The following is a 23,957-nucleotide window of genomic DNA, read 5'->3' as shown; positions in this document are numbered from 1 at the left end:
CATTTCTCTGGGTGGACAAAACGGACCCCGTCCCTACTGTGTTGTGCCACCTGAACAATCGTGGAAATTATGATTTCCCGCCAAAACAACCGGATACGGAAATAGTGGAGGTTTCAGTTTTGGGCAGTCACATGACCGGTCACATGATTTTTATAGTTACATGATGGTGGACGTAAACAATTAGCTGTCATTTGAACATTTTCATTGTTTTCGCCTCATATTTATGAAACGGAATGCCGATCAAGAAAAAGAAAGGAAAGAAGAATGGGTAACTCTCATTTCCTGTATTCGTCAAACTCTGTATTTCTGGGGATGTTTAAAAAAAAACTTATTTCACGAGTTTGCTCTCATCAGTCATCTCTCTCATCCATGACCATGCATCTTTTTAAAAATTAATTAATACTTTCCTTTTTTATTTTACTTTTTCTCCCCAGGAAAGCATCAGGGAAGAGTGATGGGAGTAATCCAGCCAGTCTCGAACCCGACACCATGTTGGGTGAAAATGGGAAAGGGCCAAAGAAGGGCAAAAAGGGCAAGAAAGGAAAGAAGGGAAGGAGAAAGGGGAAGAAGGTATCAAAGTCGGACAAAGCTTTGGTGAGTTTTGGTTGAGGTCTGTAATTACGACTAGAAGGTTGAGTTTAAAGCCTTCTGTAAAAGATCGAATGTACTTTTTAATGAATTGGTATGAAAAGTAGTTGGAACAGATAGTAGACCTAATAGAACATCATGTTCCATTTCACTTGTTTAGTTTTACTTTTCTTAAAATTGACCAGAAGTTTATAGTGACCTCCTAATAATTTCTGATTTACAGGAAAAATTGGAGAAACGATGCACAGAGATCAGAAACTCTGGTGACATATTTGATCACTTTGTCGATCGCATGGGAAAATGGCTTGAGAAAAACTGCCAAAAAGCTATAGATTTGTTTAGGAGATATGATGTCCATCAGGAAGGTGTTTTAAGTTATGACGAGTTCAAATCTGGTGAGTAGGATGAAGTTCTGTTGTCATTGGCAAGAATATTAGAGAGGTATTCTCTCGAGGGTTTTTATGATTAAGCTTACAGTTTCTTGTTTTCAACTGTTGTGTAAAATAGGCATTTACAGGAAAGTGGAAGATTTGGACTGGCATTTAGGCCTCAAGTGAAATAGACAATCTTTGAGCAAGTCTATGGAGCCTATAGTCTACTGAATTCATTTGAAAACTGCCTCGTTATATTTCTAGGTATGTTTGATCTGAATGTTCCATGCAACATGGTAGAGCTCCACCTCTTTGCTCAACTTTTGGACGGAGACAATAGCGGGGAAGTGGAATACTTGGAGTTTTCCAATGGTATTCAGCTCTCGAGGTAAACTGATCTTATAATTCACAGAAGCCGAGATATTCAAAAGATGACAGCCTCTCCCTTGATCTTCCTCCCCCACAACTCTAAAAGTGAAGGGTGTCTGGCATCTGCAGTGAGGCTGGAGAGAATATACTTGCAGTATATATCTATGGTGGAGAGATGTCAGACAATGAAATAGGTTGCTCACATAGTTCAGATGAAAAGGAAGTTTGGACAACTTAGCCTCTGGTGTATGTAGGTGACCTTTCTCAGAGACTAGTCAGTTTCTTGATATCTTATTTCATTATACCACTTTTCAATAATAATTAGATAATTTCTTCATTTTAGGCAAGTTGTTGCAATCGAAGATGATGACGATGAAGAAGAAGAAGAAGAAGAAGAGGAAGATGAGGAAATTGAAGTCATAGAAACATCAAAACCAAAAGAGCCTGGAATCAAACTAATCAAATACGAACCATTTGATCATTGTGTCTGCTGTAAGTTAGCCTTATGTGGACCATATAAGGAGAAGACACCAAGGTAAAGATCCCTTTCCCATTTTACCAAATAATTGCTCCTACAACAGTTCCAAATGGAACAAAAGTTGAAGCCAACTGAAATCGCTTGGTAAAAAAATTTGTTGCTGCGGATTGTAGTCATGTGCCAATCAATGAAATCACTATAAAATCACGCGTTCCATGATCCCAGCATCTGGTCAGGTTGCTGCAGACTTGGTCAGGAGATGTCATGACAATTAAGATGCTGAATCATAAGTAATGCCATTTACAGTTGTCCATTTCCCTTTCTTCAGGTACGTTGAGCTTCTGCTGCGATTAGTGACATTTGAGCCGTTACGCAGTCACCCAGGACATTTCAACCCCATCGTCCATGCACACATTCCAATCTACGGCATTATCCAGCTGATCCAGGAACATGCCGGGATAACCTCATCAACACTCGCCATCTTCACCGATAAATCGCGGAGCAGGGACGCCATGTTGGATCCTCATTTGACACTGGAAGAATGTGGCATTCTGGGTGGTCCACGGAGTAATCCCCAAGAAGCCCTCTTATTCTATGATTACACAGTTGAGTTCTCTAGTTGCCCACTACTCAACTGTGATCACTACTTCGGGGAAACTATATCAGTCTGAAGTGCCCGGCAAACAAGTGACTTTAATCTCTGTGATCATTAACATGCCAAAAAATACTCGTCTGCGGTGGTCATTTCAGATGTCTGTGACTAGAAACGGTGATCACAGCAACCTGCTATAAAGCCAAATGATTACCAGTTTTACTGGCAGACAAGGGACCTGTACATAGCAGTGATTATAATTGCTTGTTTATGCAGCATGTACAAATGTAACAGTTCAAGCCCTGTAGCCTTTCACAGTTTGGGCAAACAGAAATTGTCTCTCTCTGTGTTATCTATGCAAAATACACCAATCTCAAATTGCTGCATGAAGTGTTGTGTTGTGAATCACCTTATTTACTGTGTGAGGTATTCAGAGAATAACTCTTCCTTTTCCACCAGAGCACATATCGACTACCATTCAGGATTTAGCCAATTTGAAGACTTGCTGTCAAAAATTTTTCAAAATGCCAAAAATTGTTCATGCGTCGTTTTCTTTCTAATGTTAAATAATACATTTGATGAAATGTATTTCATATTGATCATCATTTGATTTATTTAAATATAAATAAATTTGTGTATATGTCATTACAACACATTTCAGTTAGTTTTTTCCCCTTTCAAAAAGCCAAGGAAATTTTGACTCCTTAATATGGCCATCGGTACATCATGGTATTAAACCTAGTACAAGGCTGCGTTATCATAGGATTTACCTTAATACCACATTAGAGCATGCATCAATAGTAAGGAGGTTGTCCTGTTAATAGATGTGTCCACAACGGGAGTTTCCACTGTATATCTCTACCACTTAAAGCAGTGAAATATTGAAAGTTAAGTATACGAGACGCCAAGAACACACAGCTTCCCCCGATGATGTGATCCGAATGAGTCCGCCACTCAATACTTGTGTCATGAAGAAAGAAGCCGTCGCTGATATCCTTAATCGAGTTCTCCACTTACTCGTGTCCCAAATGCTTCCAGCTGCGGCTTTAATCCTAAATCAAGTACCATCCATCTGCTCATCTTTGATGAACATCGATGTTAACGTTGCTATCCACTTCTGTAAGAATGAATGAAAGACAGGTTGCATGATTAGGAACACTTGGTACATAATCATCCTCATCATTTTGGGCTTTATCGTGCAATTAGAATCTTGTCTTTCACAATCATGTGTTTCCTTCGAAATCAAAATGCTTGAGGTCAATAGATTGGCTAGACCAGGCAATATCAGATCACATCGCTCATGACATCCTGCATGACATGAGTCTCGTAACTGAAGTACGTACATCAGACCAGACCAGACCACATTACATTTGGGTGTGTTTACACGACAGCCAAATATGGATGGATCCGGATTGATCTGCCTTGAATGACACTGTAGCAAGCTAAAGTCAACTGAATAACATCGAGGAACTTCCTGTAGTGACGTGGTGGAGTATCTGTATCAGCCAAAGGCAGGATAACTAGGTGATGACAGCGCAAAGATGCTAAATCTAACAAGCGGAAAAGGACTGAAAAACTTACGTTAGGAATCCTAGCCAACGTTTCCTTGGGACATAGACGTAAGCATCTTTTGAGGAACACAGAGAACGCCAGAATCACATCAGTCGTCAAAGGCTGGAAATAGTAAAGCATTCCATTTGTGAATTCAAAGACAAATTTCTACATTTCACTGTGAACCCTGGCTTGAGATTGTAGTGATCGTTCAACGGTGTAATATTGAGTCTCTCATCCTCACGAGTGCTCTATCATCCTCACGAGTCTAACCAGTCAGGTGGACCTAGGTCTTGGTGTGAGGTTGACCGCATCCATGACTCTTTGTGCTCATGCACATATCTAGTATCTTATCCAATGAACCATTACAGTCATTTCTCAGGAATGAATAAGTCCATGGGAAACAACGGCGATGAGGGACAAAACTTTGTCATGTCTATCTGACAGTATTTAGTAGCATGGACACCAATCACCTAGTGTCCATGCTCAAGCTGAGAAATCAGATAATTCTGCGGTACTGGATAACAGCGACATGTTGCTGGTGATCATGATGTGTCTTTCTCAATATCTTTGACAAAGTCAACTTTTTGTTCAGATGCGTGACCTGCCAAGGCAGGTCAAAATCTCTGTGAGGCAACCTACTCATTAGATATATTTTTCGGAAAGCTTCATTGTTGACATTTGGGCTTAATGGTTTCCTTGAATGGCAGTTAACTTGGAATCCACAAAGAAGAGATCGAGATGAATCCCATGAGAGAAATACTATTCCTAATAACTGATTAGATAGCATTGAATGCTTTAGATATTGGCCTTTAATCGAAAAGTTACAGGGTTGTCTAACCATCATGCCATTGATGTCATGAAAGATAAATATTTCAGGTGGTTTACCGGCTCCAAAAAAAAAAAAGGACGCATCAGATTCGGAAGCAAAGCGAAAATCATACTCTAAGTTCCCTTTCCATTGTTTGACCGCTGAATTAAAAGTGTTATTTAGTGAAAGGGTCAATATCATTTCACTTCCTTCATACCTTGTGATGATATTGTACAGGGTCAAAGATAAAGTGTGTGAACTCATTAATACACAAAAAAAGGCTAGCACAGTATTGGTATCAGAGACCAAAAAAACATTTGAAATATCTGATGCCTTCTTAACATGAATGCATTTCTCTGTGGCGGGAACCAGCAGACGACCAGTGATATTGCAGGCTAATATATCATATATCTTCATTACGCTGACCGGTTCATGCTTGATCAAGTGTGGAACCCAAAAAAAATGATGTACATTGAACACTGTTAAAATGACAGCATGGGTTGTGGTAAAGTAGGAGCAGTTTAACAATACTCGGTACGTCCGATTGCTCTGGTTAGGAATGAAGAGAAGAAAGCGCGTCCATGGGATAGGGTCCTCAATATAAATAACAACTAAGCCACTGATTCTGAAAGCAACAGTAAGGCCCTTTCTATCCATTTTGATTGGTGGAATTAATCTGAGTTTTCTACCCAAGTTGTACTTCAAAAGCAGGCTCTCCTGAGAGTGAAAATTGAAGCTAATGAAAACATAAGTAACAGGCTGTTGTGGATAATGAGTAACTGCAGTGGGACAAGCAGGCTCCCTATTCACAAACAAGGCCACCTTCTTACAGTCTATGAAGCATTGTCCCTCATTCTGGCAACAGCAGCTCAGGCAACCATAACCGCTTTGGGCGGTGAAACATATTTAAGCATTCAAAAGCACATTTCTGTTCAGCTTGGGCGGTTTGAGAACAGAAATTGACACCTTAATATCGTCACTGTTGATATTGGTAAGGTTGTCTCATCAAATGCCGCTAAGATGGAGTTCTCGTTTTCACAAAACCTCGGCTACTGCCCCCGTTTTGATCTTCATTTTAGCTGGAACCTCTCGATGTTTGATGAGAAAACCAAAACCTTCGCATCAATTCATTATCCAACTACAGGACCATGTTGTAACTCGTATCCCATATTTCCATCCAAACGTAGTGGTATGACGTTTTAGATCTATTATATCATTTATGAAGTAATCTTACATTTATAGACCACAACAGAAGTGAGATATTCACCCGATCGTATTAGATGGAACAATGACCCATCAGATGGGTTGAACATAAAATGTGCTGTGAGGCGGTCGGAATTCTGGCGAGGACGAAAAGTTGCTTTGATTTCTCTAAATGTCTTTTGACCACGTCTGTCGCTACCGTCGTCAATAAGCCCATGTTTTGGTTTGTACACCTCATTGAATCCAATGGCACTCGGTCCAGGTACTCCGAGTAGTATTAGACTTCCTGACCATGGGTTCAAGTGCAATTCTATACTTGTGGTGCCAGGGTCAAGTTGTCCGATGTTTTTGATCAAGTAATACACAGGATCATACAGATTTCTTTTCCGGTAAGCAACAATATAATATGCACGACGAATGCCTATCTTGTAGATGTTGCAATTGACAACAAAAGGTATCTGTTTCAAATCAACAGTGAACCCGTTTCTTAAGAGAAGCTGAAAGCTACCAGTTTGGTTGAACTCGACCGAGTCATATAATGTGGCTTTTAGGTAAGCACGTTGATTACAAACTATTAGTACTTTATCTTGAAACCCAATAACTGGATAAGCAATTTTAAACTGGTTGCAAGGGTCATTCTTTGGAATGGTGAATACTCCTGCGAAAATACCCTTGACGATATCATAGAAATAGGTAATGAGCCTTTTTGTTTTTGGATTTATGAAAGATAAAATTATATACTGACGATAGTTTCCATCTTTGTGGTAAGTTTCAAGCTTCTCATGGAATTTACCCTTGTACTGAATATCATATGAACTATTACAGAGTTTGTAAACCAATACACTGTAAAATGGGTTTGTAATTGGGTATTTGATAAGTATTATTCTGCCTGATTTTCTGTCAAAATACCAATCACCTCGTTCTCTTCGTACAAGAAGTGGCGGTTTGAACTGTACCTTCTCATTGTTGACGTATATGAGTTTCCTGATATTCTGTAATAGTTCTAAGGTTTCAATCGATGCTAACAAGTAAAGTCAATGACAGCATTCGTGACAAAACTTGTTCTGAGAACCAGGCCATGAAATGTATCGCTGCTTGTCTCAGTTATTCTATTCAAAGCACACTTCATCCAATCTGCTATGATGTCGAACCTTTATATCTGATGTGCGTTTTGATGAAACAATTAAGCATATACCTTCTTCTGGTACATGCGGGCGCTTCCATGTCGAATCGCCTCCTCTCTCTCCATACACTTGCCCTTCTTCTTACTCAGCTGACAAACACGTCGCTCATCTTCCAGCATATTGACTGTCGAACAGATAAGTTGACTGCACAAGACAGCACATGCTAGGATTGACGTAGCGCGCTGGTCAGTAAAGTCAGGAAATGATAAGGCCCAGTTGAAAACAATTCTTTCAAAACATACAGATCGCGTGATTCCAGTCATTTTCATTCCTGCTAATACCAGCATTAATTTGAAGGAGGAGGAATAATTCTGAGAGAAGTCTACTCCTCCAAATGCAGAGGGAATGCTGAAAAAGAGAAAGTGCTTCAGAACTGCGTGTCGAGTCTCATTTTAAAGATGAGACATACCCAGTAAAAACTTTTCTCACCAAAGTGTACAGTTCTCTCTATAACAGGAACCATCTCAAGATGGTAAGTTTTGAGTCATTGTATTCCATTACAATGTTGCTCGCAAGATCAATTCCATGGTTGCGAATGCTGGCTCAGTTAACTGATTAATTCCAGTGCTGATGGGCAGATGTTGCCAGTTGGTTTGGTAGCTCAATAAAGATGTGTTGAGGATGTTAATTAGACACTCATTCAGAACAACGACAACATCGGATCCGCTAAAAGAATCTGTGATCAATGATGTGTTTTCTTCTAACAAAACCAAGGAATGACAAAGTGCGACATTAACATAACACATTTTTTACGTAGTTTGAACATCAACAGAAGTTATAACGTCAATGTTGAGCTTGTCTCTTGACATGATGTTCGTGTTGTGTTTGGTAAGCGGTGATGCACAAGGACAAACTTGTGATATCGCTGTGGAACCACAAGAAAGTCCAAGACTCACATGACATCCGATCAACTCAAACTTTTGATAAAAATGTAGGATCTTACTTACGCCTAATTTTGGCAGGAAAACCTAATCATGCATTTCGTCCCCGGATTTTCAACTTCACTAACGTGACCACCCCGGTAACGCGTCCATTCAACCTCAGTCCCATGAGTGGTCGTGTTACCGGAGTTCCACTGTAGATAACATTGCCTTTGAATCGCCAGTAGTGGACACCTCCGTCTGTAGGACAACCTCTCTATTAGAGACACTGATTTCGATAGGTCTCATGAATAGAGTGGAATCTCCTGTTGCGGAAGCTCCTTTGTTAATAGCAGGACAGCCTCTCTGTCAGGTACACTGATTTTGATGGGTCTCAAACGCCCAAAAATACATCGAGAGGCAGCATGGAAGAATCAAGATAGGCTTCCCGAATTTGAAAATGGACCACTAGAAAATACTTTGTCGCCGTGAGATTTCTTCGATGAGCACTCTTGCTCAATAGGACAGGAACTCAATGGTGGTTTGCCCATGTCACAGGATGAAATAAGACCACAACTATTGACAGCAAAGACACCATTTGATGGTTATCGATAATCAAAGCCATTATGTGTTGTTGGCTCAGTCGACCGCTAATCAATACCGTGCTGCATTGATCTTAATTGTTTTTGGAAATCAACAGGCAAAGGTTTGAGCTATTGATCAAATCGTACTATTCTTCTTTTGTACATTTATTGATCGGCTATTTTTTATAAATGCTGCAATTCATCAAGTTCCAATGTATAGATCTTTGCTAAATACATGTCATCTGCATCACTAAAATCTGTCTAAATAATATAGTCTAGTGTATTAAAATGGGAGCTTGAGAATTACCAGGCTGAAGAGAACTTTGCTCACCCCCTGCCCCTCCACAACCCCTGGCTTATTTACTTGTATTTTGACTGGGAGTACTACATGTATGAAATGTACGTTCAATACCACACCGATTTCCTTGGACTTGGTCTAAATTTCACCCAGGCAAAAGATGAGGAAACTTTCCTACCTGATAGTAACTCAGAGGGACTTCTTTTGTTTCTGAGTCGTAGAGCTCCCCAACATTGGTGTATATGTCCATCAGTGACTTCATGGCGTCACACTCCCTCAGCAGGACTTTCAATTCGTTTTTAGGCGTCTCCAGCATCATTCTATATAAATGATAAGAAGTATCTCAGATAACAATGAAACCTAAAAAAGGAAAGTTTTAGTGCGTTCTTGAACCCCCTCCCCCTCTAAAAGACAGGAAGCTATAGCTTCACATCTTATCTGGCCTCCATTATAAAGGGAGACTGTACACATATCACCTGTCAATCAGTCCTTCAGCAGCATGACATATCCTTACCTGAGAAATGTGACGGCACGTAACCGGCCAGAGAGATCTGGAACATGATCTAGTTTCTCATTTAGACCCTCTGCAAACTCACTGAGGAGGTTGGGTCGCTGACAAACCGCTAGTCTAAACCCTTCTTGCATGTTCAGCCAGTTCTGGAAAGATAACACCAACAACATTTTACAACTGTCTTCTCACTGTGTACACTTCGGGAGAGGACAGAAAAGTGCAACATACAAATTCAACCAATAACTTTACAACTTACTTCAGTCTCTTGAAGAGGTATGTCAGACATCGCTGTCACGATTAAGGCATAATCCATCTGCAATCAATCAAGAAACAATTCATTAGGAAGAAAAAAACGTATATACAACAACCAATAAAATCTTTGGAAATCACACAGGCTACATCTCATCAACCTACCTGTGGCACTTTAGAGAATGACAACATTATTTTCTTTATCTGAATTGGCGTGTAATCCCTGCAAGTAAAATAGTGTGTAATTATGACTTCACACAGAATACACTCGACTCTCTTTCATTGACCATATATTGATCAAAACTTTTTGTTTCATCAGAATTAGTAGGTCGCCCTGTTCAAAGGGCTGTTCACTTCACCAAGACTTATCATTGTACCAGGTCTTAAAAAGTGTTTTGAACTAGTTTGACACAGTATCTACTGCCCCCAGTTTACCACATTATTTCAAGTAAATTCCTGTAATTCCAAATAGTTAGACTATTCATGAGTAGTTGGTTGGGGTGGTCAGAGCTACCAGATTATCAAATGGGTGTGATAAAGCAATTGATAATAATACTAACCCATCCCGCATGATACTGTAACAGGCAAATGTTTGCTGTGGGTTACTGGTCCTCATTCTTGTTGAGGGTTCACCTGGATTACCAAATATACTGAAAAAGATTATTCTTACTGTTAAAGGTATGACTTGACAGTAAGGGCCTTAAAGTTCAAAGTTTAGAGTATTTCTGCTGAATGGATGACTAGTACTGATAAGACAACCAGGGCATAATAATCATTACAAGGCAGGTAACCAAGGTTACCAATTCTAATCTCACCTCTTTACGCGACTCCTCATCTCTCCGTGGCGGCTGAAGTCATCACTGTTGAAACAAGTCTCCAACCAATGCAGTTTCTTCCAGTGGACCTGCAAGTAATAAAGTTTTTTAGTCATCCAGAGCCACATTCAGTGACGTCACCAAAATCTGTATTTCCATTCAGCTTTGTGACAACAAATCGCAAAAAAGTGCTGTCTGTCCAAAACTTGTCAGTCTCACCTACAATCTCACATTGTGCTTTCCAACTCACTCCCATAGCACGAGAAGTACTCACCATGATAGCGAGGGTAATGCACATGTTGTCCTCGTTTGGTTGACCAACTAACTTAGCAACATCGGGAGAATTGAATGAAAAGGCACCCTGGAAGAGGAATAAGAGTATAACTTAGTAATGCCTTCTTGCAACACCTCTGAAGAAAGAAACGTAGAAGATGTACTGTAAAGCATTTACAGAGTTGGGAGTTCAAGAGGCTAGTTACCAGTCGCGAACACCCTCTGCTGTGGCACAGATTTCAGTTGTTTCTCCTCGGATCTGAGGGGAGCCTTCAGATCTCTGAGGAGGACCTTCAGATGTGAGGCGCCTCCTCAGAATAGTGGGTATCTGTGACCGGTTACTCCCAGGTCGTTATACCAGAACCTGCATCTGTATTCATGAGTATAAAGACAATGTTCTTACCTTTAGCAGGAAGAGAATACAAGGATATGTCAGACAGAGCCCATCAGATAAGTGATTCCTCTGCAAAAGTTGAAATGCATAATGAGGGTTTAGGGCATCATGTATAGCGACCAGGTTGATCAACAAAAATCTTTGAAAATCTGAGCAATTGGGCAATGTGGTAACTTCCTACTCCAATAACTTGTTCTCTCAAACCTACAATTTTTTTTTCAAAAAATTTCCCCCCAATTTTTTTTTTCCAAGAAAGGCCAAGAAAATTTTTTTTCCCAAAATTGTCCAAAAAATGTTTTTCCAAATTAAAAAAAAAATTTCCCAAAAAATGGAGAAAAACTTTTTTTGGTCAAAAACACATTTCATAATTCATAACTTACAAGATACTTCTTGACATGGTTGAGGCTGCACCTCACCATCTGCTCACTGGGTGTGACTCGTATGTCATTCGTCCAGAACAGTGGCGCTGGTAACCGAGAATAAAACCTGAAACCAGAAAAGTCTTTTTCATTCTTATGAACATTTTACCCTTTAAAAATCATTTGTGCAGCATTTGACTGCTCTCAAATTTTGAAAACAAGAAGTTATTTTTGAGAAGGAATGACTTAGATGCCAATAGACGGTTGCTCAATCAACCCCAGTTGCTACTTCTATGACCTGAGAAATTACCTGAAGCATACAGGAGCAGCATAGTCTGTCAACTCTGACACCAGCTGGGCCTACTATGAGAAATTACCTGAAGCATACAGGAGCAGCATAGTCTGTCAACTCTGACACCAGCTGGGCCTACTATGAGAAATTACCTGAAGCATACAGGAGCAGCATACTCTGTCAACTCTGACACCAGCTGGTCTGTTGCTTCAATCATCCAAGACATGGCACTTTCAGCCTCTGCTTCAGCAGACACATGTGTAGCCTCGACTTTTCTCTGCATCGAGTTCAAGCAGAGATTCTGAAAGAAATGAATATATGATTGTCAATCTGTTCCTGGCTTTAGTTGCTTTGAAAACACACATTTCATCCAACACATTGAACTGGAAATTCAGTTTTGAAGCTTTCAACGAGTTTCAGGTCAAAATACAAACCTGTAACAATCTAACTAGATGATGACAGCTCCCTCTATCTTCTTTGGCTTTGTGATTATAGCACCGTTTCTGAATCACCTTGGGCTGCATCTGGTATCGGACAATTGACTTGAACATTCTGATACAAGCCTCCCTGTAGGAGCCCCCACAGCCTCCATCCTGCAGTGATCGAGGGACATAAACTGTGTGGAGTAACCAGTCATACAGCACCAATCTGTCCTGATCTGATAAGATATCCTGCTCCGGGAAGACTTCACATTCAAGCGCCAACCAATCGTCAAAGGAGAACTGAAAACAAGCATCAATAACAGTTTTATTTCTTTACCAATCATTCAGAATGGCAATCAAATAGAAACTTGATTACGCTTCACTCGCATTATGCATGTTCAAGATAGACTACTGTCTGGGCCCAGTAGAATAACACAATAACGTCCTTACCTTTCCAACTTCATCGCACAACTTTCTGTAATTTTCTGACCTCATAATCTCAATGGCAAGCTGTTGTTCTTCCAATACTGGCAATGCTGTTGGGTCAAGGGGTGTGAAGTTGAAATGACTCGGGCAGAGTCTGTAGGCAAGCACCTGAAACTGAATGAGAATAGAATGTGTAGAAACCAATGGCAAGAACATATGTAATACTCAAATACGCAAATACGCAAATATGCAAATACGCAAACACAGAGAAACTGTGAAAATGTGACATCTTGTATCGCTGAGGGTATCTCTAGTATGGTAATTTACTCCTACCAAGTACAATAAACAAGAACTATCACTAATTACAGTAACACTTCAGACCATTGCCTCAGTAAGCCTTACCTTCTGCAGGATTGACTTTTGAAAAGTTGAAGATGATCTGACTTCACAGTGCGAATACTGGAGGTAGTAGGTCATAAACCTGAAGAGGGAATGCAACGTTTGACTTTAGTTTCACATCAAAGTAAGAATATTATGATAACAGAAGTGAAAATTGTGCCGTTTCACCACTCAACACATGCACATTTAGTATACATCATATCAGCATAAGAGTGGTGATATTTGGAAGGAAAGGACTTAATCTTTATCAAGCCACGCCCATTGTAAGTTTGTATACTTCTTCAATCTCTGTGCAGAAAGTAAAATACTCTTACCTGAAAGTGAAAACCATGGCTTGTCTATCATGATGAGGTAACTCTTGTAATATGGCCTCGTGAAGATGAGTGGACTGTTTGGATGGCGATATCACCATTGGGGTCTTCCCGCTACAATGTGATGCGAAGACAGCAAGGAGGTGGGCGAGGCCGAGGATGTGATGCTGCTCAAGACTGGTGCCCTAAAAGAGAATGTTCTGGCTCTAAACAGGGCCTTGGAAATACAAAGGGGGATGTACCGAAAACTTATGAAACCAAATTTTTTCAAAAGAATTTACTAGAAATCCTCGAGACAAGACATGATTTGACAGTAGAGAGGCTGGCTGAGGTAATCCTCGAATGGAGCCCAGAAAATGTTTCTCACCTCCGAAATGACTATATTCCATATCCTTTGATACAAATGAGAGAGGAGTGTTGGATGAAAGAACATGATCTCCACATAAGGTTTGTGCCAGTTGTCCTTTAGATGGCCAGTAGAGGACAACAGAGCAGCAAGCTTACAGTATGTATTCAGCAACATTTCACATGCCTGAAATCAACATTTGAAATCCTTTAAGAAAACCGAAGAGATCTCATCAAGTTATTACGCTGCAGCATATCAACGATGAACAGATTCCCTAGAAAGATCCATGACTTAGATGACAAGGCACAGTTGATCATGTCTCTTCTCAACAGTGGGCCATCAGGGTTTAACGGCACATTTTTGTCAACTGTCAACTCACTTAGCTTTAATAGCTGTGACCTTTGAATAAGACATATCGAAACTTACTCCAAAATTGCCCCGGTTGCAAAAGAAGAAGCAAATGCCCCTACCTGGCAGATATTAGGCAAGATGTCATACTTTTCTCCAATGATGACTGGCTTGACCACTTCACTGATTTCCTTACACTCTTTCCCAAGCACATCGTCCACTCTTTCCTTGATCATGGACAACTTCCCAGTACTCGTATCAGTGAGTTTCATTGCCCCTTCCTTGTCATTCAATTCCTTTGAAATGTTCTCAAGGAACTGGTCCAGCAAAGCCTGTAATGGAAAAAATCAATCACTTTCGGACCTCCAGTTTCCTCCTACAAAGTTCTTGATATTGAAAATAGATCTAATTCCCCTTCTTGATGGTCAGACCAGTCAGAAAGCTTGGAACTTGCTGGCACAGACGTGTGTTTAGTGAGTTATCTTTGCTCACATACAGACACATTATGAAGTGGGTATGCTTTCTGCATAACATCACAGGACTTCTTCAAAGATATAATGGCGTGATAGAGGGAACAAATAAGGTGATTAGTAGCTGAAGGTTTAAGTCACATGGTATAAACTTGCAACAGAGAGAAATTATCATATAAGACGTTTTCATCACCAAGTCTTACCTGTAGTTGATCTTCTGGTGGCAGCAGTATAACATCTTCATCATCCACGAAAAGGCCTTCCAACAGTTGCACAGTCTCCCTCTTACAGCTGCTTTGATAGTCGTTAAACATGGCTGTCGGAATTTTCCCTGACCTGAACAAAATCATTTGTAAAATCCATCTTCGGTCCTCACCAATTGGACTGAATTCGTTTCACTCCCACCCCCACTCCATTCACCAATTCCCCACTTATCAGACTGGAGCTTCATCTAAAACTCATGACTGATACCACACAGTACTCCTTGGTGAAGAGAACTTATGCAGGGCTAGATGTCTCGCTCAAGGATACACCGATGTTTTTGTGTTCAATTAATTGCATATAACCTTGGTCTATCTATTCAGTGTACTGAGGCAGCATGATCTCTAACTAACAGTAATTGTCACAGAAAGCCTTATTATTTGCTGTGAGGAGCCAATTTTCAAAGTTAGCTGACAGAAATCTACTCACTGGTTTAAAGCAGTTATGAATTTCATTCGAATATCAGGGTCATCTGGGAGCTGAAACAATACAAAGAAGGTTATATTCACAACTATTTTGTCCCAGATGAAGTCATTGTAACACCATAAGAACCGAACAACATTGTGAATAACAGCTACACAAATCCACTTACAGGTCTTGGCTTCATGAGCGCTGGCAGAAATCGCCTGATGTAATATGGCTTTCGGAAAATGCTGGCCTCAATGATGATGGTGGGAACTTTTCCTGACTGCTCGAACGACACCAGGGCATTGTTGACATCATTACTGATCTGGTCTTCCAACTCGTTGCCCTCCATCTTTGTGCTGGTGTAGATTCCAACTTGTGGGTCCAGGGGTTCCTAAAACAAGATTCAGATGGGAATGAAAATCTGATTGAAGTCAGAACAATGCTCAGCTTGAGTGACAAGGGTTTAAGGAATTGATACCAGACTGGAGGTACTGGTTGTCTCACCAAACTCTGCGAAGATGGAGCTAAAAGTTGACACTTTAGCCAATGGCAATGTCACAAGAAATACTTTTTCAATGAGGAAATGGAAAGGTAATGTTACTTACATTCATATCCGATAGCCTCGTCTTTGCCAAGATTGTGTAGTCTGCGTACATATCATTGCACTTGGCTGGTATGAGTGGCGGCTTCATGATATGGACTCGAAGGATGTTGGCCGACTCAAATGGCACAATGTCCGTGAGAAACTTCACCAGTAAAGAGAATGCCTTCTTGTTATTGGCTGGTGAGGTGCTGCTGCCGAAGCTGTCCTGGAGATCAGAAATAAAGCAAACTCATAAGCTAGATATGTGAAGGAGTTCATTGTGGCCACGGCCATTCTCATTCGTCTCATGCTTTCAATATTGACCACCTTTAAACTACAACTCAAAATGAGTGGATGTTTTTTCCAAGGTTATCACTGAGCATAGAGTGAACGTCTGCTCACCTGGAACCACTCCTGATATGAGGGAAAGACATGCGGCCCCTCCAGACATCCCTGCCTAGCAAGCAGGAACCCTGTGATCAAATTCTCAACTTCCAGGTTCTCAAAGGCCTCCTGGAGAAGATTCCTGATCAGACCTAAAAGAAGAAAATGGATGTCCATCAATGTCTTACAACTTTAATGAAGATTTTTGACTAGACACCATTTCCATCCAACCTCGTACACAACACTTTGTCAGACTGAGTCCGTTATTATGCAAGAGGTTTCAGTCTGTGTTGCTGCCAACTTGACATGAGGTTTCTAAGCTTTCGATAAGACCAATTTGTTTGCCATGTACCAAGTGAACTACAGTGTTACATCTTGTGTTCCAAAAGACGTACATTACTCAATTTACTCAGCCAAGTCTATATGATCAATTAGGAGCCTGTTCAAAGCAAGAAGACGCCTGACAGCCTACCGGCTTCTAGATTTAACCCCAGGCTATAAGACAACATACCTCTGTAAACATCACTCGCATCACGAAACAAGACGAGAAACGTAGCCGCAAAGGACAGGACCGTTTCCCAGTTGACCTCCTGACGAGCAAGAACTCTCTTAATGATATTCAAGACTTCCATTGAATCAAACAGCAGCATCAGATGATTGTACACCTGAGCCAGGCCCGGTGGAGTATTTACATATTTCCATGTCGACTGCTTGATGAGTGCCTGAGAAACTGAAAACAATTTGGAGAAATTGGTTGGGATTTTTTTCTTGCCTGATATGTTTCAATCATAGAGGTATCAGCTGCCAATGCCAATCCAATGAACGTGCGAATACCTTATATCCTTAGTTCAAAATAGTCAGAAATATAAACTGATATCACTAACCTTTCAGATCTGGATTTAAACTCATGGTGACAGCAAGCAGATGTGTGCAGCAGCGCTTGATAGTTTCAGAATCTAGTCCACCGTGGTTGAAGGCTAGATAGAAAGGGTTCTGGTGGGGTAAGCCTAATTCTGTGACATTCTTCAGGGTATCTGAGAAGAAAGTAAGATAAAATGGTCAAAGTTTGAACAGCAATTTTTAGGATTTAAATGTAGACACATCTTATCCCCACCTCACAAATGGATAGTACCCGGTACTCAACTGCCGCCAGTTATTCCTAAAATATTATAGGAGAACATCGAAGCTAGAATCTCACCTTTCAGGATGGAGTCAAGAACAGCAACAGTGACCTGAAAATTCAAATAGACAGAAAAGCTACATGTAACATTCTCAAGACATACAATCTGTAGAAGCCTTACAAAAGACAGCTGACTTTAATGGTAGCTCAACATCAATGCTCCCTAAAGCTAACAACAAGCACAATAATTCTACTTCTAATGGTGATTCCATTACTACTTTCTATAAAACATATCACATGTGTTACTGGCTACCTTAGCACTTTTATAGGCACTGGCACACAAAGTCTGAGTGACAGGCAACTACAACCGATTCACCCAATGAAGTTTGCCAGGGACTAAAATCTCAAATCTGGTCTATACTTACCCTCTTAAGAGTCTTGGAAGCATGATCGAGCTCACTGCTTCTTCGGGCATAACCTTGTCGAATCAGATAGGCCATCAGATCTGGATCAAACAATTTCAAATTTCAAAATCCTGTGGGACTTTTATCATTTCTACTGCTGAAAGTTAAAAGCTTTCAGGACGGGAAACAACAGAAATCCTAAACAATTTGGATATGTCTCATCCGTAGGGTGCATTACCTGAAATGATATCCACCCTCCTCCTCTCCGATTCAGAGGCAGATCTACACATACTGATGATGTTGCCGGGTAGAGCTTCGAATATCACAGCTTTGCCTAAATTACTGAAAAGATTTATAAAAAGAATCCGTGGAGTGCTTCATGAAGTCCCTGCAGCTGTCAAGGAGGTGAACTGAGGCAGCAGCACAAGACTGTCCGAGGCAGAGAACGATTCAATGCTTCTTGGCATATCATACATTGCAAAGTGGCAACACGGGTTTGATATACTTGGAGCCACTTCACCTAGGGAAAGTAAACTCGTTTCTGAGAAGTTTTTACCTCACAGATACTAAGAGAGTAATTTCACTTCACAGTTTAGGTAAAGTGTATTTTAAACCTACCAGCTGATGTAAGAGTCTATGGTCATAATGAACTCCTTATTCAGGATCCACAGCAATTCAGCACTGATACCACCCTAAAGATGAAAGATGAAAGAAGATCAGGAAATGAATGAATCCTTTTCAAACCGAGATTTTGTCTCAAAAAACTTGAGATTGTGACAAAAACTTGAGGGTTGATATTCTAATATCATTTTTTTGCAAAGCATTTTTGAAAAAGGATTAACAATGAGGAAACAATAGGTCACTGTTTTTGTTGCATGTTTTCAATGCAACACTTCCTTATAGCAGGCACTCAAAAAATGGAACAGAATTGATTATATACTCACATGAGCTGAACATAACTGGTTTATGAAAATGCCATCGTTGAAACGGTTTTCTTTCTTGAGGCATTTCACGGCTTCAATGACAACATTGATCATAGTCTGGAATACAGAGGATGAGACATCAAACATCAACAATCATAAGCTGGGGAGATGTACAAGAAGTAGTCTCAAATGCTTCACGTGAGCAATGGCCGATATCCATTTCTGGAGACAATAACAACTAATTGCCGAATCCCTGAGGAATGATGCAAGGAGGGGTTTCGTTAAGGGTTAGTCATAGAACCGTTTGGTAGTGATGACCTTTATCTATAAGTTGTCAGTGATTCTTCAATAGAGCCAAGCCAATATTTACATTTCGCTTCCTTTCCTCTATCTTCTGCTCAGAGAGGCTCTTCAGCTTCTTGGCACACTCAATGGCTGCTGTGGTAGCCACTTCCTGCCCACGCGATTCAACCTCTAACATCTTAATGAAGCCTTCCACTGAAAAGATGAAGATGCAGATGCATCATCTCACAAATTTGTCACCAGAATTTGATAGTGTATAATGTTAATCTACGTTGGATGTGATCATAAAGATTATGCTCTATTTTGGCTTTAACTCACCTGAGTGCATGTAATGTGGATGCAAGTCTTTGATGCCAGCTTTTGTTTCATTTCGGCCCGTGGAGTCGATGGGGAAATCACCAGCCTAGTCAAAAAGAGAAAGAAAGCTGAAAATGAGAATCATTGCAGGCTGCCTGCAGGGCTTTGGGTTGCCACAACTGTGTATTTCACAATTTGAGTTTACAATGCATAAATTCAAGATTCTGCTTTTTGATAACAAGTTTAGACAACAAGATATATTGAGCACAGTAAAAAAAGAAAGAAAAAAGCACAGTATGGAGTTAAGCAATCTTAGAATAGATGATACTAATACATGTAGCCAACAACATCCTTAGCTTGGTTTTGGCCAGCTTCTAACAAACTTGTGCTATCTTCCCATAGAGCATCGAATCTTTCTTTGTGTGCCAGACTCCAGGATATAGCTTACCTCTAGCAACAAAGCATCTTTATCTTGGTGATGGTTTATTAGCTGAAAAACAGCATCTCGGATGGTACCACCGCTGAACCTGACAGATTCATTTTCAGATCCCCCAGCATCTGATGAACAACCTGAAAGGAGTCAACAAAAGTCTCAGCAAGAGTCATTCTATAGACTGCAGTCAAATAACAGGCACTCAATTCAATGTTGGGTCAATGAGGACCTTTCCAAAGGCAATGACTTATGAAGGATGACTTGGTGATTAGCCCGTCTGTCATACTGCTGCAACATTATTGGATCGATCGGATGGCAACTCGAGTAATAGAGGGACTTGCCCATTAGCCTAGCTAGTATGGTGGGATGGGCCCGACTGAAGAATTATTAACTGCCACTTCTTTGCTCTAATCATTCGATCATTCGATGAGGAGAACCTTATTACATAACTAACTAAGATGACCATCTCAGTTCGAGGATTCTAATTCATACAACTACAAGCTGCAAAATGAATGGGATTAGAGTCAAAATAGGTCTTGGACCATTAAACTAACCGATCAACTGATCAAAGGTTCGCTTCATTATCGCTTAGCGCACAATAAAAGATAAAAGATGAGGAGCATATCATCTCTGTTAGGCCGACAGCCACTCATGAATGATAATGATAGCAGTTCATTCATGAGTTGTCGACAATTCCCCGGCTTGTTTTTTTAAAGTGCCTCCATCAGTCAGAGTCCAAATTAAGGGCGATGAAAAGCGAAGAACATATTCTAATAGATTTTTGTCACTCCTTCTTTATAGATTACATCATTAATGACCAGAATCGCATCCCCGTGATAACATGGACACGACAAGGCCAAGTTGGAAAATTTCATTTCTAGAACCGACAACACCAACGAATGAAAAAAAGTTAGAAGAGAAAATTTGCAGCTATTAAAGTAAGATTTCGCTTTAGTTACAGGCTAATCCTTGATGTCATCTGTACATTCTTGTGAAAAGGCGAACGTTTAGTTAATCAAGGTCAGTATCATGATTTAGATTAGTACAGTTCTCGTGGACTAAGTGTTTTGAAGAAAAGATTCATGCAGTTCAAAATGCATGGGAGGCCATCACTGACAAAAGTATTGATTTTTACTGGGGGGGGGGGCTCTCATTGTATATGTTGTGGAAAACAGTATCATTTACTCCTTTTATAGCATTTTGGATGTTTTTTTAGAACAATTTGGGCCACAGTTTGTCATGTTTTTGATGAATAGGAGCACATCCACCTGAACTGAACTTGCAATGTATTACATAGGAGTTTATCTTCCTTCTAATCTTAACTTATCTCATGTAAGTTTTGTTCTATTCCAGGCTTATCATTGTGCGTCTTCAACATTGATACCAGGAAGTGCTACGTGTCTGTGTATGGCTGTGACTCATCAGATCTTCAGGAGATTTCTCCCATGTACACCTTTAGCCAGTAGAACGTCACAAGTCTTTCACTTTCAGAGACTAGTTGGGCCCACAGGTACATTGGTAGGAACTGTGCTAAACATGGTGAGTGGATTTGTCTTAACCATAGAATGTTGGGATGTAAAGTTGTCAAGTTATTCAGCTTCTGAATTGAAAGTGGTCTGCCACTGAAAAAATATTTGGACTTGGAAATATTTGGACTTGGTTCAAAATTTGTTCCTAATTTAGGATTTTGTCATAAATATGTCTCAATTTTCAGGCTGGAAAAAGACCAAGTAGTGACATGGCAGCTTTCCGAGAACATTTTGGCAAAGCTAAGCATATCGTCTGCCTGTCTGGTGCCGGAGTCAGTGCTGATAGTGGTGTGCCAACCTTCAGGGGGGCTGGAGGTTACTGGAGGAAATGGCAAGCACAGGTACTAAAGTGCTTATGTAAATCTTTTGTCCACATTTGTCTAGGGCTCCGGAGCACAAACTACTGGTCAAATTTCTGGATGAAATGTTCAGGTTGATATTTTTTGTGTCCATCTACTCGTGCACCAAATATGAATGAGAAATAGCCAGACACAAAATATGGCCTATCCAGGGGACCCCCCCCCCAAATGACCATTGATGTAATTTCTTTACTTCAGCACTGACAATGCTGAATACAAACTGTATACAGATCATATCATCTCTTTTCAAGCGACTTGCCACACCAGAGGCCTTTGAAGCGGACCCGTCATTGGTCTGGGAATTCTACCATTACCGGCGTGAGGTCATGAAATCAAAGTTCCCCAATGCCGTAAGTTACATTCTTTGACATGTTGATTTTTCGATGGAGCCATGTTCAGACCTGATTACTATCTTTGCAAATAGGAAGAATGTTGTCCTTGTCCCTATTAAATAGAAGTTGTGAGAATTTATATCAGTGATTTTGAAGTTCTTTACAATGTACATTTTGAAAAATATCTAGAAAAGACCAGGTGATGAACCTGTCTGCTCGATGGTCGAGATGTAGCCATTTGTGTCACTTCCAGGGTCATGTCGCTATAGCTGAGTGCGAGAAAAGATTAGCAAAACAGGGCCGAAGGGTTGTCGTCATCACGCAGAACATTGATGAATTACACAAGCGAAGTGGATCTGAAAACATCATTGAATTACACGGTAAAATAACAATTGTCATTTATCAGATTTACTTATATGGATTGATCCTTGCACCAGCCTTATTTCAGTCTGCTGCGGCAACTTGTATGGGCATTGAGCTACTGCACATCCTTTCGGCGAGATATCCTGATGGAAGGATCCATATTGGGACTTGCATTTACCTCAGTTTGCCAGTGGTGATGAAACAACCAATTACTTTAAGATTTGGTTGACAGCTCTGAATTTGAATCTTTAAAATTAAAGATTGGCCCATTAATGTCCAATTGAAAGCTCTACTTAAGCTCCTCGTTAATTTCAGCAAACTCTTTGGCATATTTTCAGGTAATTTGTTCAAAACCCGATGCATAAAGTGTCGCCATGTAGAGTTCAACTATGACAGTCCGATTTGTGCTGCGTTAGACGGCAAAGGGGCCCCAGATCCTGATGCTGTGAATGCTATGATTCCTGCCGAGGAGCTGCCACGGTGTAAGAAGGATGCCTGCAACGGCTTGTTACGTCCCCATGTGGTGTGGTTCGGGGAAGGTCTTGATCACGAGGTCCTTGAGAAGACGGACGAGGAGTTGAGCAAGTGTGATTTGTGCCTTGTGGTAAGCAAGATCAAGGATGAGATGCCTTACTCTAGATATCCTTCTGTTTGGCTGAAATACGATCTCTTTTTGATTTGGTACCCCACTGAATTCATTCAGTTGTGGTTCTTCAAATAATTGGTGATCAGCAAGATCTGGCAACTCTTTGTCTTCATCAATCATGGGGTGTAGAAATATCAGTAATTCTTCAATTGTATTCCCTCTTCAGATCGGCACATCATCTGTCGTGTATCCTGCTGCCATGTACGCACCATCGGTTGCAAGACGTGGTGTTCCTGTTGCTGAATTCAATATGGAGGAGACAGCCGCAACAGAAGCTTTTGGGTTGGTTGCTATTTTGAAATATCTTATCAGCTCAATTCACAAACAGAATTGTTGAGGCAAATGCCTTCATACCCTCATTCACGGCCTTGGCGCCCTTAAAATTCCTACCTTCACAAAGCCAACTTTTGCTTCATTAACTTATATTTGCAATGTGACCTTTTTCTCAACGCTGTCAATAGTGTCCTTTTTCAGCAAAAACCGCTGTGCTCTTTTGACACAAGTTTCAAGGCCTGGTCAAGTGAGCGGTTATCTCTAACGCGAATGTCGATATCCTTTCTTTCCTCCACCAATTTGATTGATAAGATTGAAATGCTTCTTTCAGGTTTCATTTCAAAGGCCCATCAGCACAGACCCTTCCTGAAGCCTTGGCTCGACATGAGAGTGAACCATCTGATTAGTGCTGACAGAATTTCTGTATTTTTGCAAATATTTAGGAAATGAACTTGCCTCAGAACAATGATTGCCAGCCATATTTATCTGTACATATGTAAATGCTTCAAAATAAATATATCGATAACTTTATACTCTCGTTAAAAGGCTTGCTCTAAAGTTTTATGGGTTCTGGTTGTGACATTCCCCATCTCAGTTCTGACTGTGACATCCCCTGGTGTCTCCGACATGGTGGTGACTTCCCACTCTTGTCTCAGTCCTGGCTAGGACATTCCCTTCGTGTCCCAGACCTTGTTGTAACGTCTCCTGATGTCTCTGCCCAGGCTGGCTGTGACATTCCCCAGTCTCTGTCCTGGTTGTGACTTCCCCCTTTTGTCTCAGTCCTGGCTGTGGCATTCCCTTGGTTGTGACTTTCCTGTTGTCTTATGCTGTCTGT

At 40.6% G+C, this 23,957-nt stretch overlaps 3 protein-coding genes across 4 annotated transcripts; 2 read left to right on the top strand and 1 right to left on the bottom strand.

Annotated features, from left to right (window-relative positions):
* Nucleotides 1-149: 149 nt before the first annotated feature.
* LOC135496157 (uncharacterized) lies at nt 150-2,972 on the top strand. Its single transcript, XM_064785310.1, has 6 exons — nt 150-268; nt 435-594; nt 812-983; nt 1,224-1,347; nt 1,672-1,863; nt 2,135-2,972. Exons 1-6 carry the CDS (start codon nt 234-236, stop codon nt 2,475-2,477), a joined length of 1,026 nt encoding a protein of 341 aa, XP_064641380.1. The 5' UTR covers nt 150-233; the 3' UTR covers nt 2,478-2,972.
* A 91-nt stretch (nt 2,973-3,063) lies between these two features.
* Nucleotides 3,064-20,302, bottom strand: LOC135496155 (Fanconi anemia group A protein homolog). The gene is made up of 34 exons (XM_064785306.1): nt 20,175-20,302; nt 19,636-19,757; nt 19,209-19,293; nt 18,958-19,085; nt 18,609-18,704; nt 18,283-18,356; nt 17,903-18,006; nt 17,686-17,765; nt 17,339-17,372; nt 17,025-17,174; nt 16,652-16,870; nt 16,159-16,292; nt 15,779-15,982; nt 15,358-15,564; nt 15,195-15,244; nt 14,708-14,840; nt 14,157-14,366; nt 13,708-13,872; nt 13,344-13,525; nt 13,033-13,111; nt 12,655-12,804; nt 12,217-12,504; nt 11,935-12,083; nt 11,512-11,617; nt 11,141-11,200; nt 10,739-10,825; nt 10,465-10,553; nt 10,210-10,299; nt 9,815-9,872; nt 9,657-9,713; nt 9,404-9,546; nt 9,068-9,209; nt 3,980-4,072; nt 3,064-3,515 (listed from the first exon to the last, which is right to left on the bottom strand). Exons 1-34 carry the CDS (start codon nt 20,200-20,202, stop codon nt 3,456-3,458), a joined length of 4,056 nt encoding a protein of 1,351 aa, XP_064641376.1. The 5' UTR covers nt 20,203-20,302; the 3' UTR covers nt 3,064-3,455.
* A 202-nt stretch (nt 20,303-20,504) lies between these two features.
* Nucleotides 20,505-23,638, top strand: LOC135495760 (NAD-dependent protein deacylase-like). Of its 2 annotated transcripts, none has more exons than XM_064784655.1 (8): nt 20,505-20,558; nt 20,974-21,159; nt 21,335-21,490; nt 21,760-21,858; nt 22,094-22,220; nt 22,542-22,807; nt 23,016-23,131; nt 23,454-23,638. In XM_064784655.1, exons 2-8 carry the CDS (start codon nt 21,028-21,030, stop codon nt 23,527-23,529), a joined length of 972 nt encoding a protein of 323 aa, XP_064640725.1. In that variant the 5' UTR covers nt 20,505-20,558; nt 20,974-21,027; the 3' UTR covers nt 23,530-23,638. The 2 variants fall into 2 exon arrangements, with proteins under 2 accessions (XP_064640725.1, XP_064640724.1); XM_064784654.1 differs by having other exon boundaries at nt 20,511-20,640.
* Nucleotides 23,639-23,957: the final 319 nt, after the last annotated feature.

The sequence above is a fragment of the Lineus longissimus genome, chromosome 11, assembly GCF_910592395.1.
Source record: "Lineus longissimus chromosome 11, tnLinLong1.2, whole genome shotgun sequence".
NCBI lineage: Eukaryota > Metazoa > Nemertea > Pilidiophora > Heteronemertea > Lineidae > Lineus > Lineus longissimus.
Note: the sequence above shows the minus strand (reverse complement) of the source record. Positions and strands in the feature narration are given on the sequence as shown.

Bases quoted from the DNA above. Each gene is read 5' to 3' on its own strand.
- LOC135496155 (XM_064785306.1), bottom strand. From the start codon at position 20,202: ATGAAGCGAACCTTTGATCAGTTGATCG. The intron at 19,758-20,174 runs GTTAGTTTAATG...GACTCCTTTCAG, and splicing joins AACCTTTGATCAGTTGATCG to GTTGTTCATCAGATGCTGGG. The intron at 11,618-11,934 runs GTAATTTCTCAT...TTCTGGTTTCAG, and splicing joins GCTGCTCCTGTATGCTTCAG to GTTTTATTCTCGGTTACCAG.
- LOC135495760 (XM_064784655.1), top strand. From the start codon at position 21,028: ATGGCTGTGACTCATCAGATCTTCAGGAGATTTCTCCCATGTACACCT. The intron at 22,221-22,541 runs GTAAAATAACAA...GCATATTTTCAG, and splicing joins AAACATCATTGAATTACACG to GTAATTTGTTCAAAACCCGA. The intron at 23,132-23,453 runs GTTGGTTGCTAT...TGCTTCTTTCAG, and splicing joins GCCGCAACAGAAGCTTTTGG to GTTTCATTTCAAAGGCCCAT.
- LOC135496157 (XM_064785310.1), top strand. From the start codon at position 234: ATGCCGATCAAGAAAAAGAAAGGAAAGAAGAATGG. The intron at 984-1,223 runs GTGAGTAGGATG...TTATATTTCTAG, and splicing joins TTATGACGAGTTCAAATCTG to GTATGTTTGATCTGAATGTT. The intron at 1,864-2,134 runs GTAAAGATCCCT...CCCTTTCTTCAG, and splicing joins TATAAGGAGAAGACACCAAG to GTACGTTGAGCTTCTGCTGC.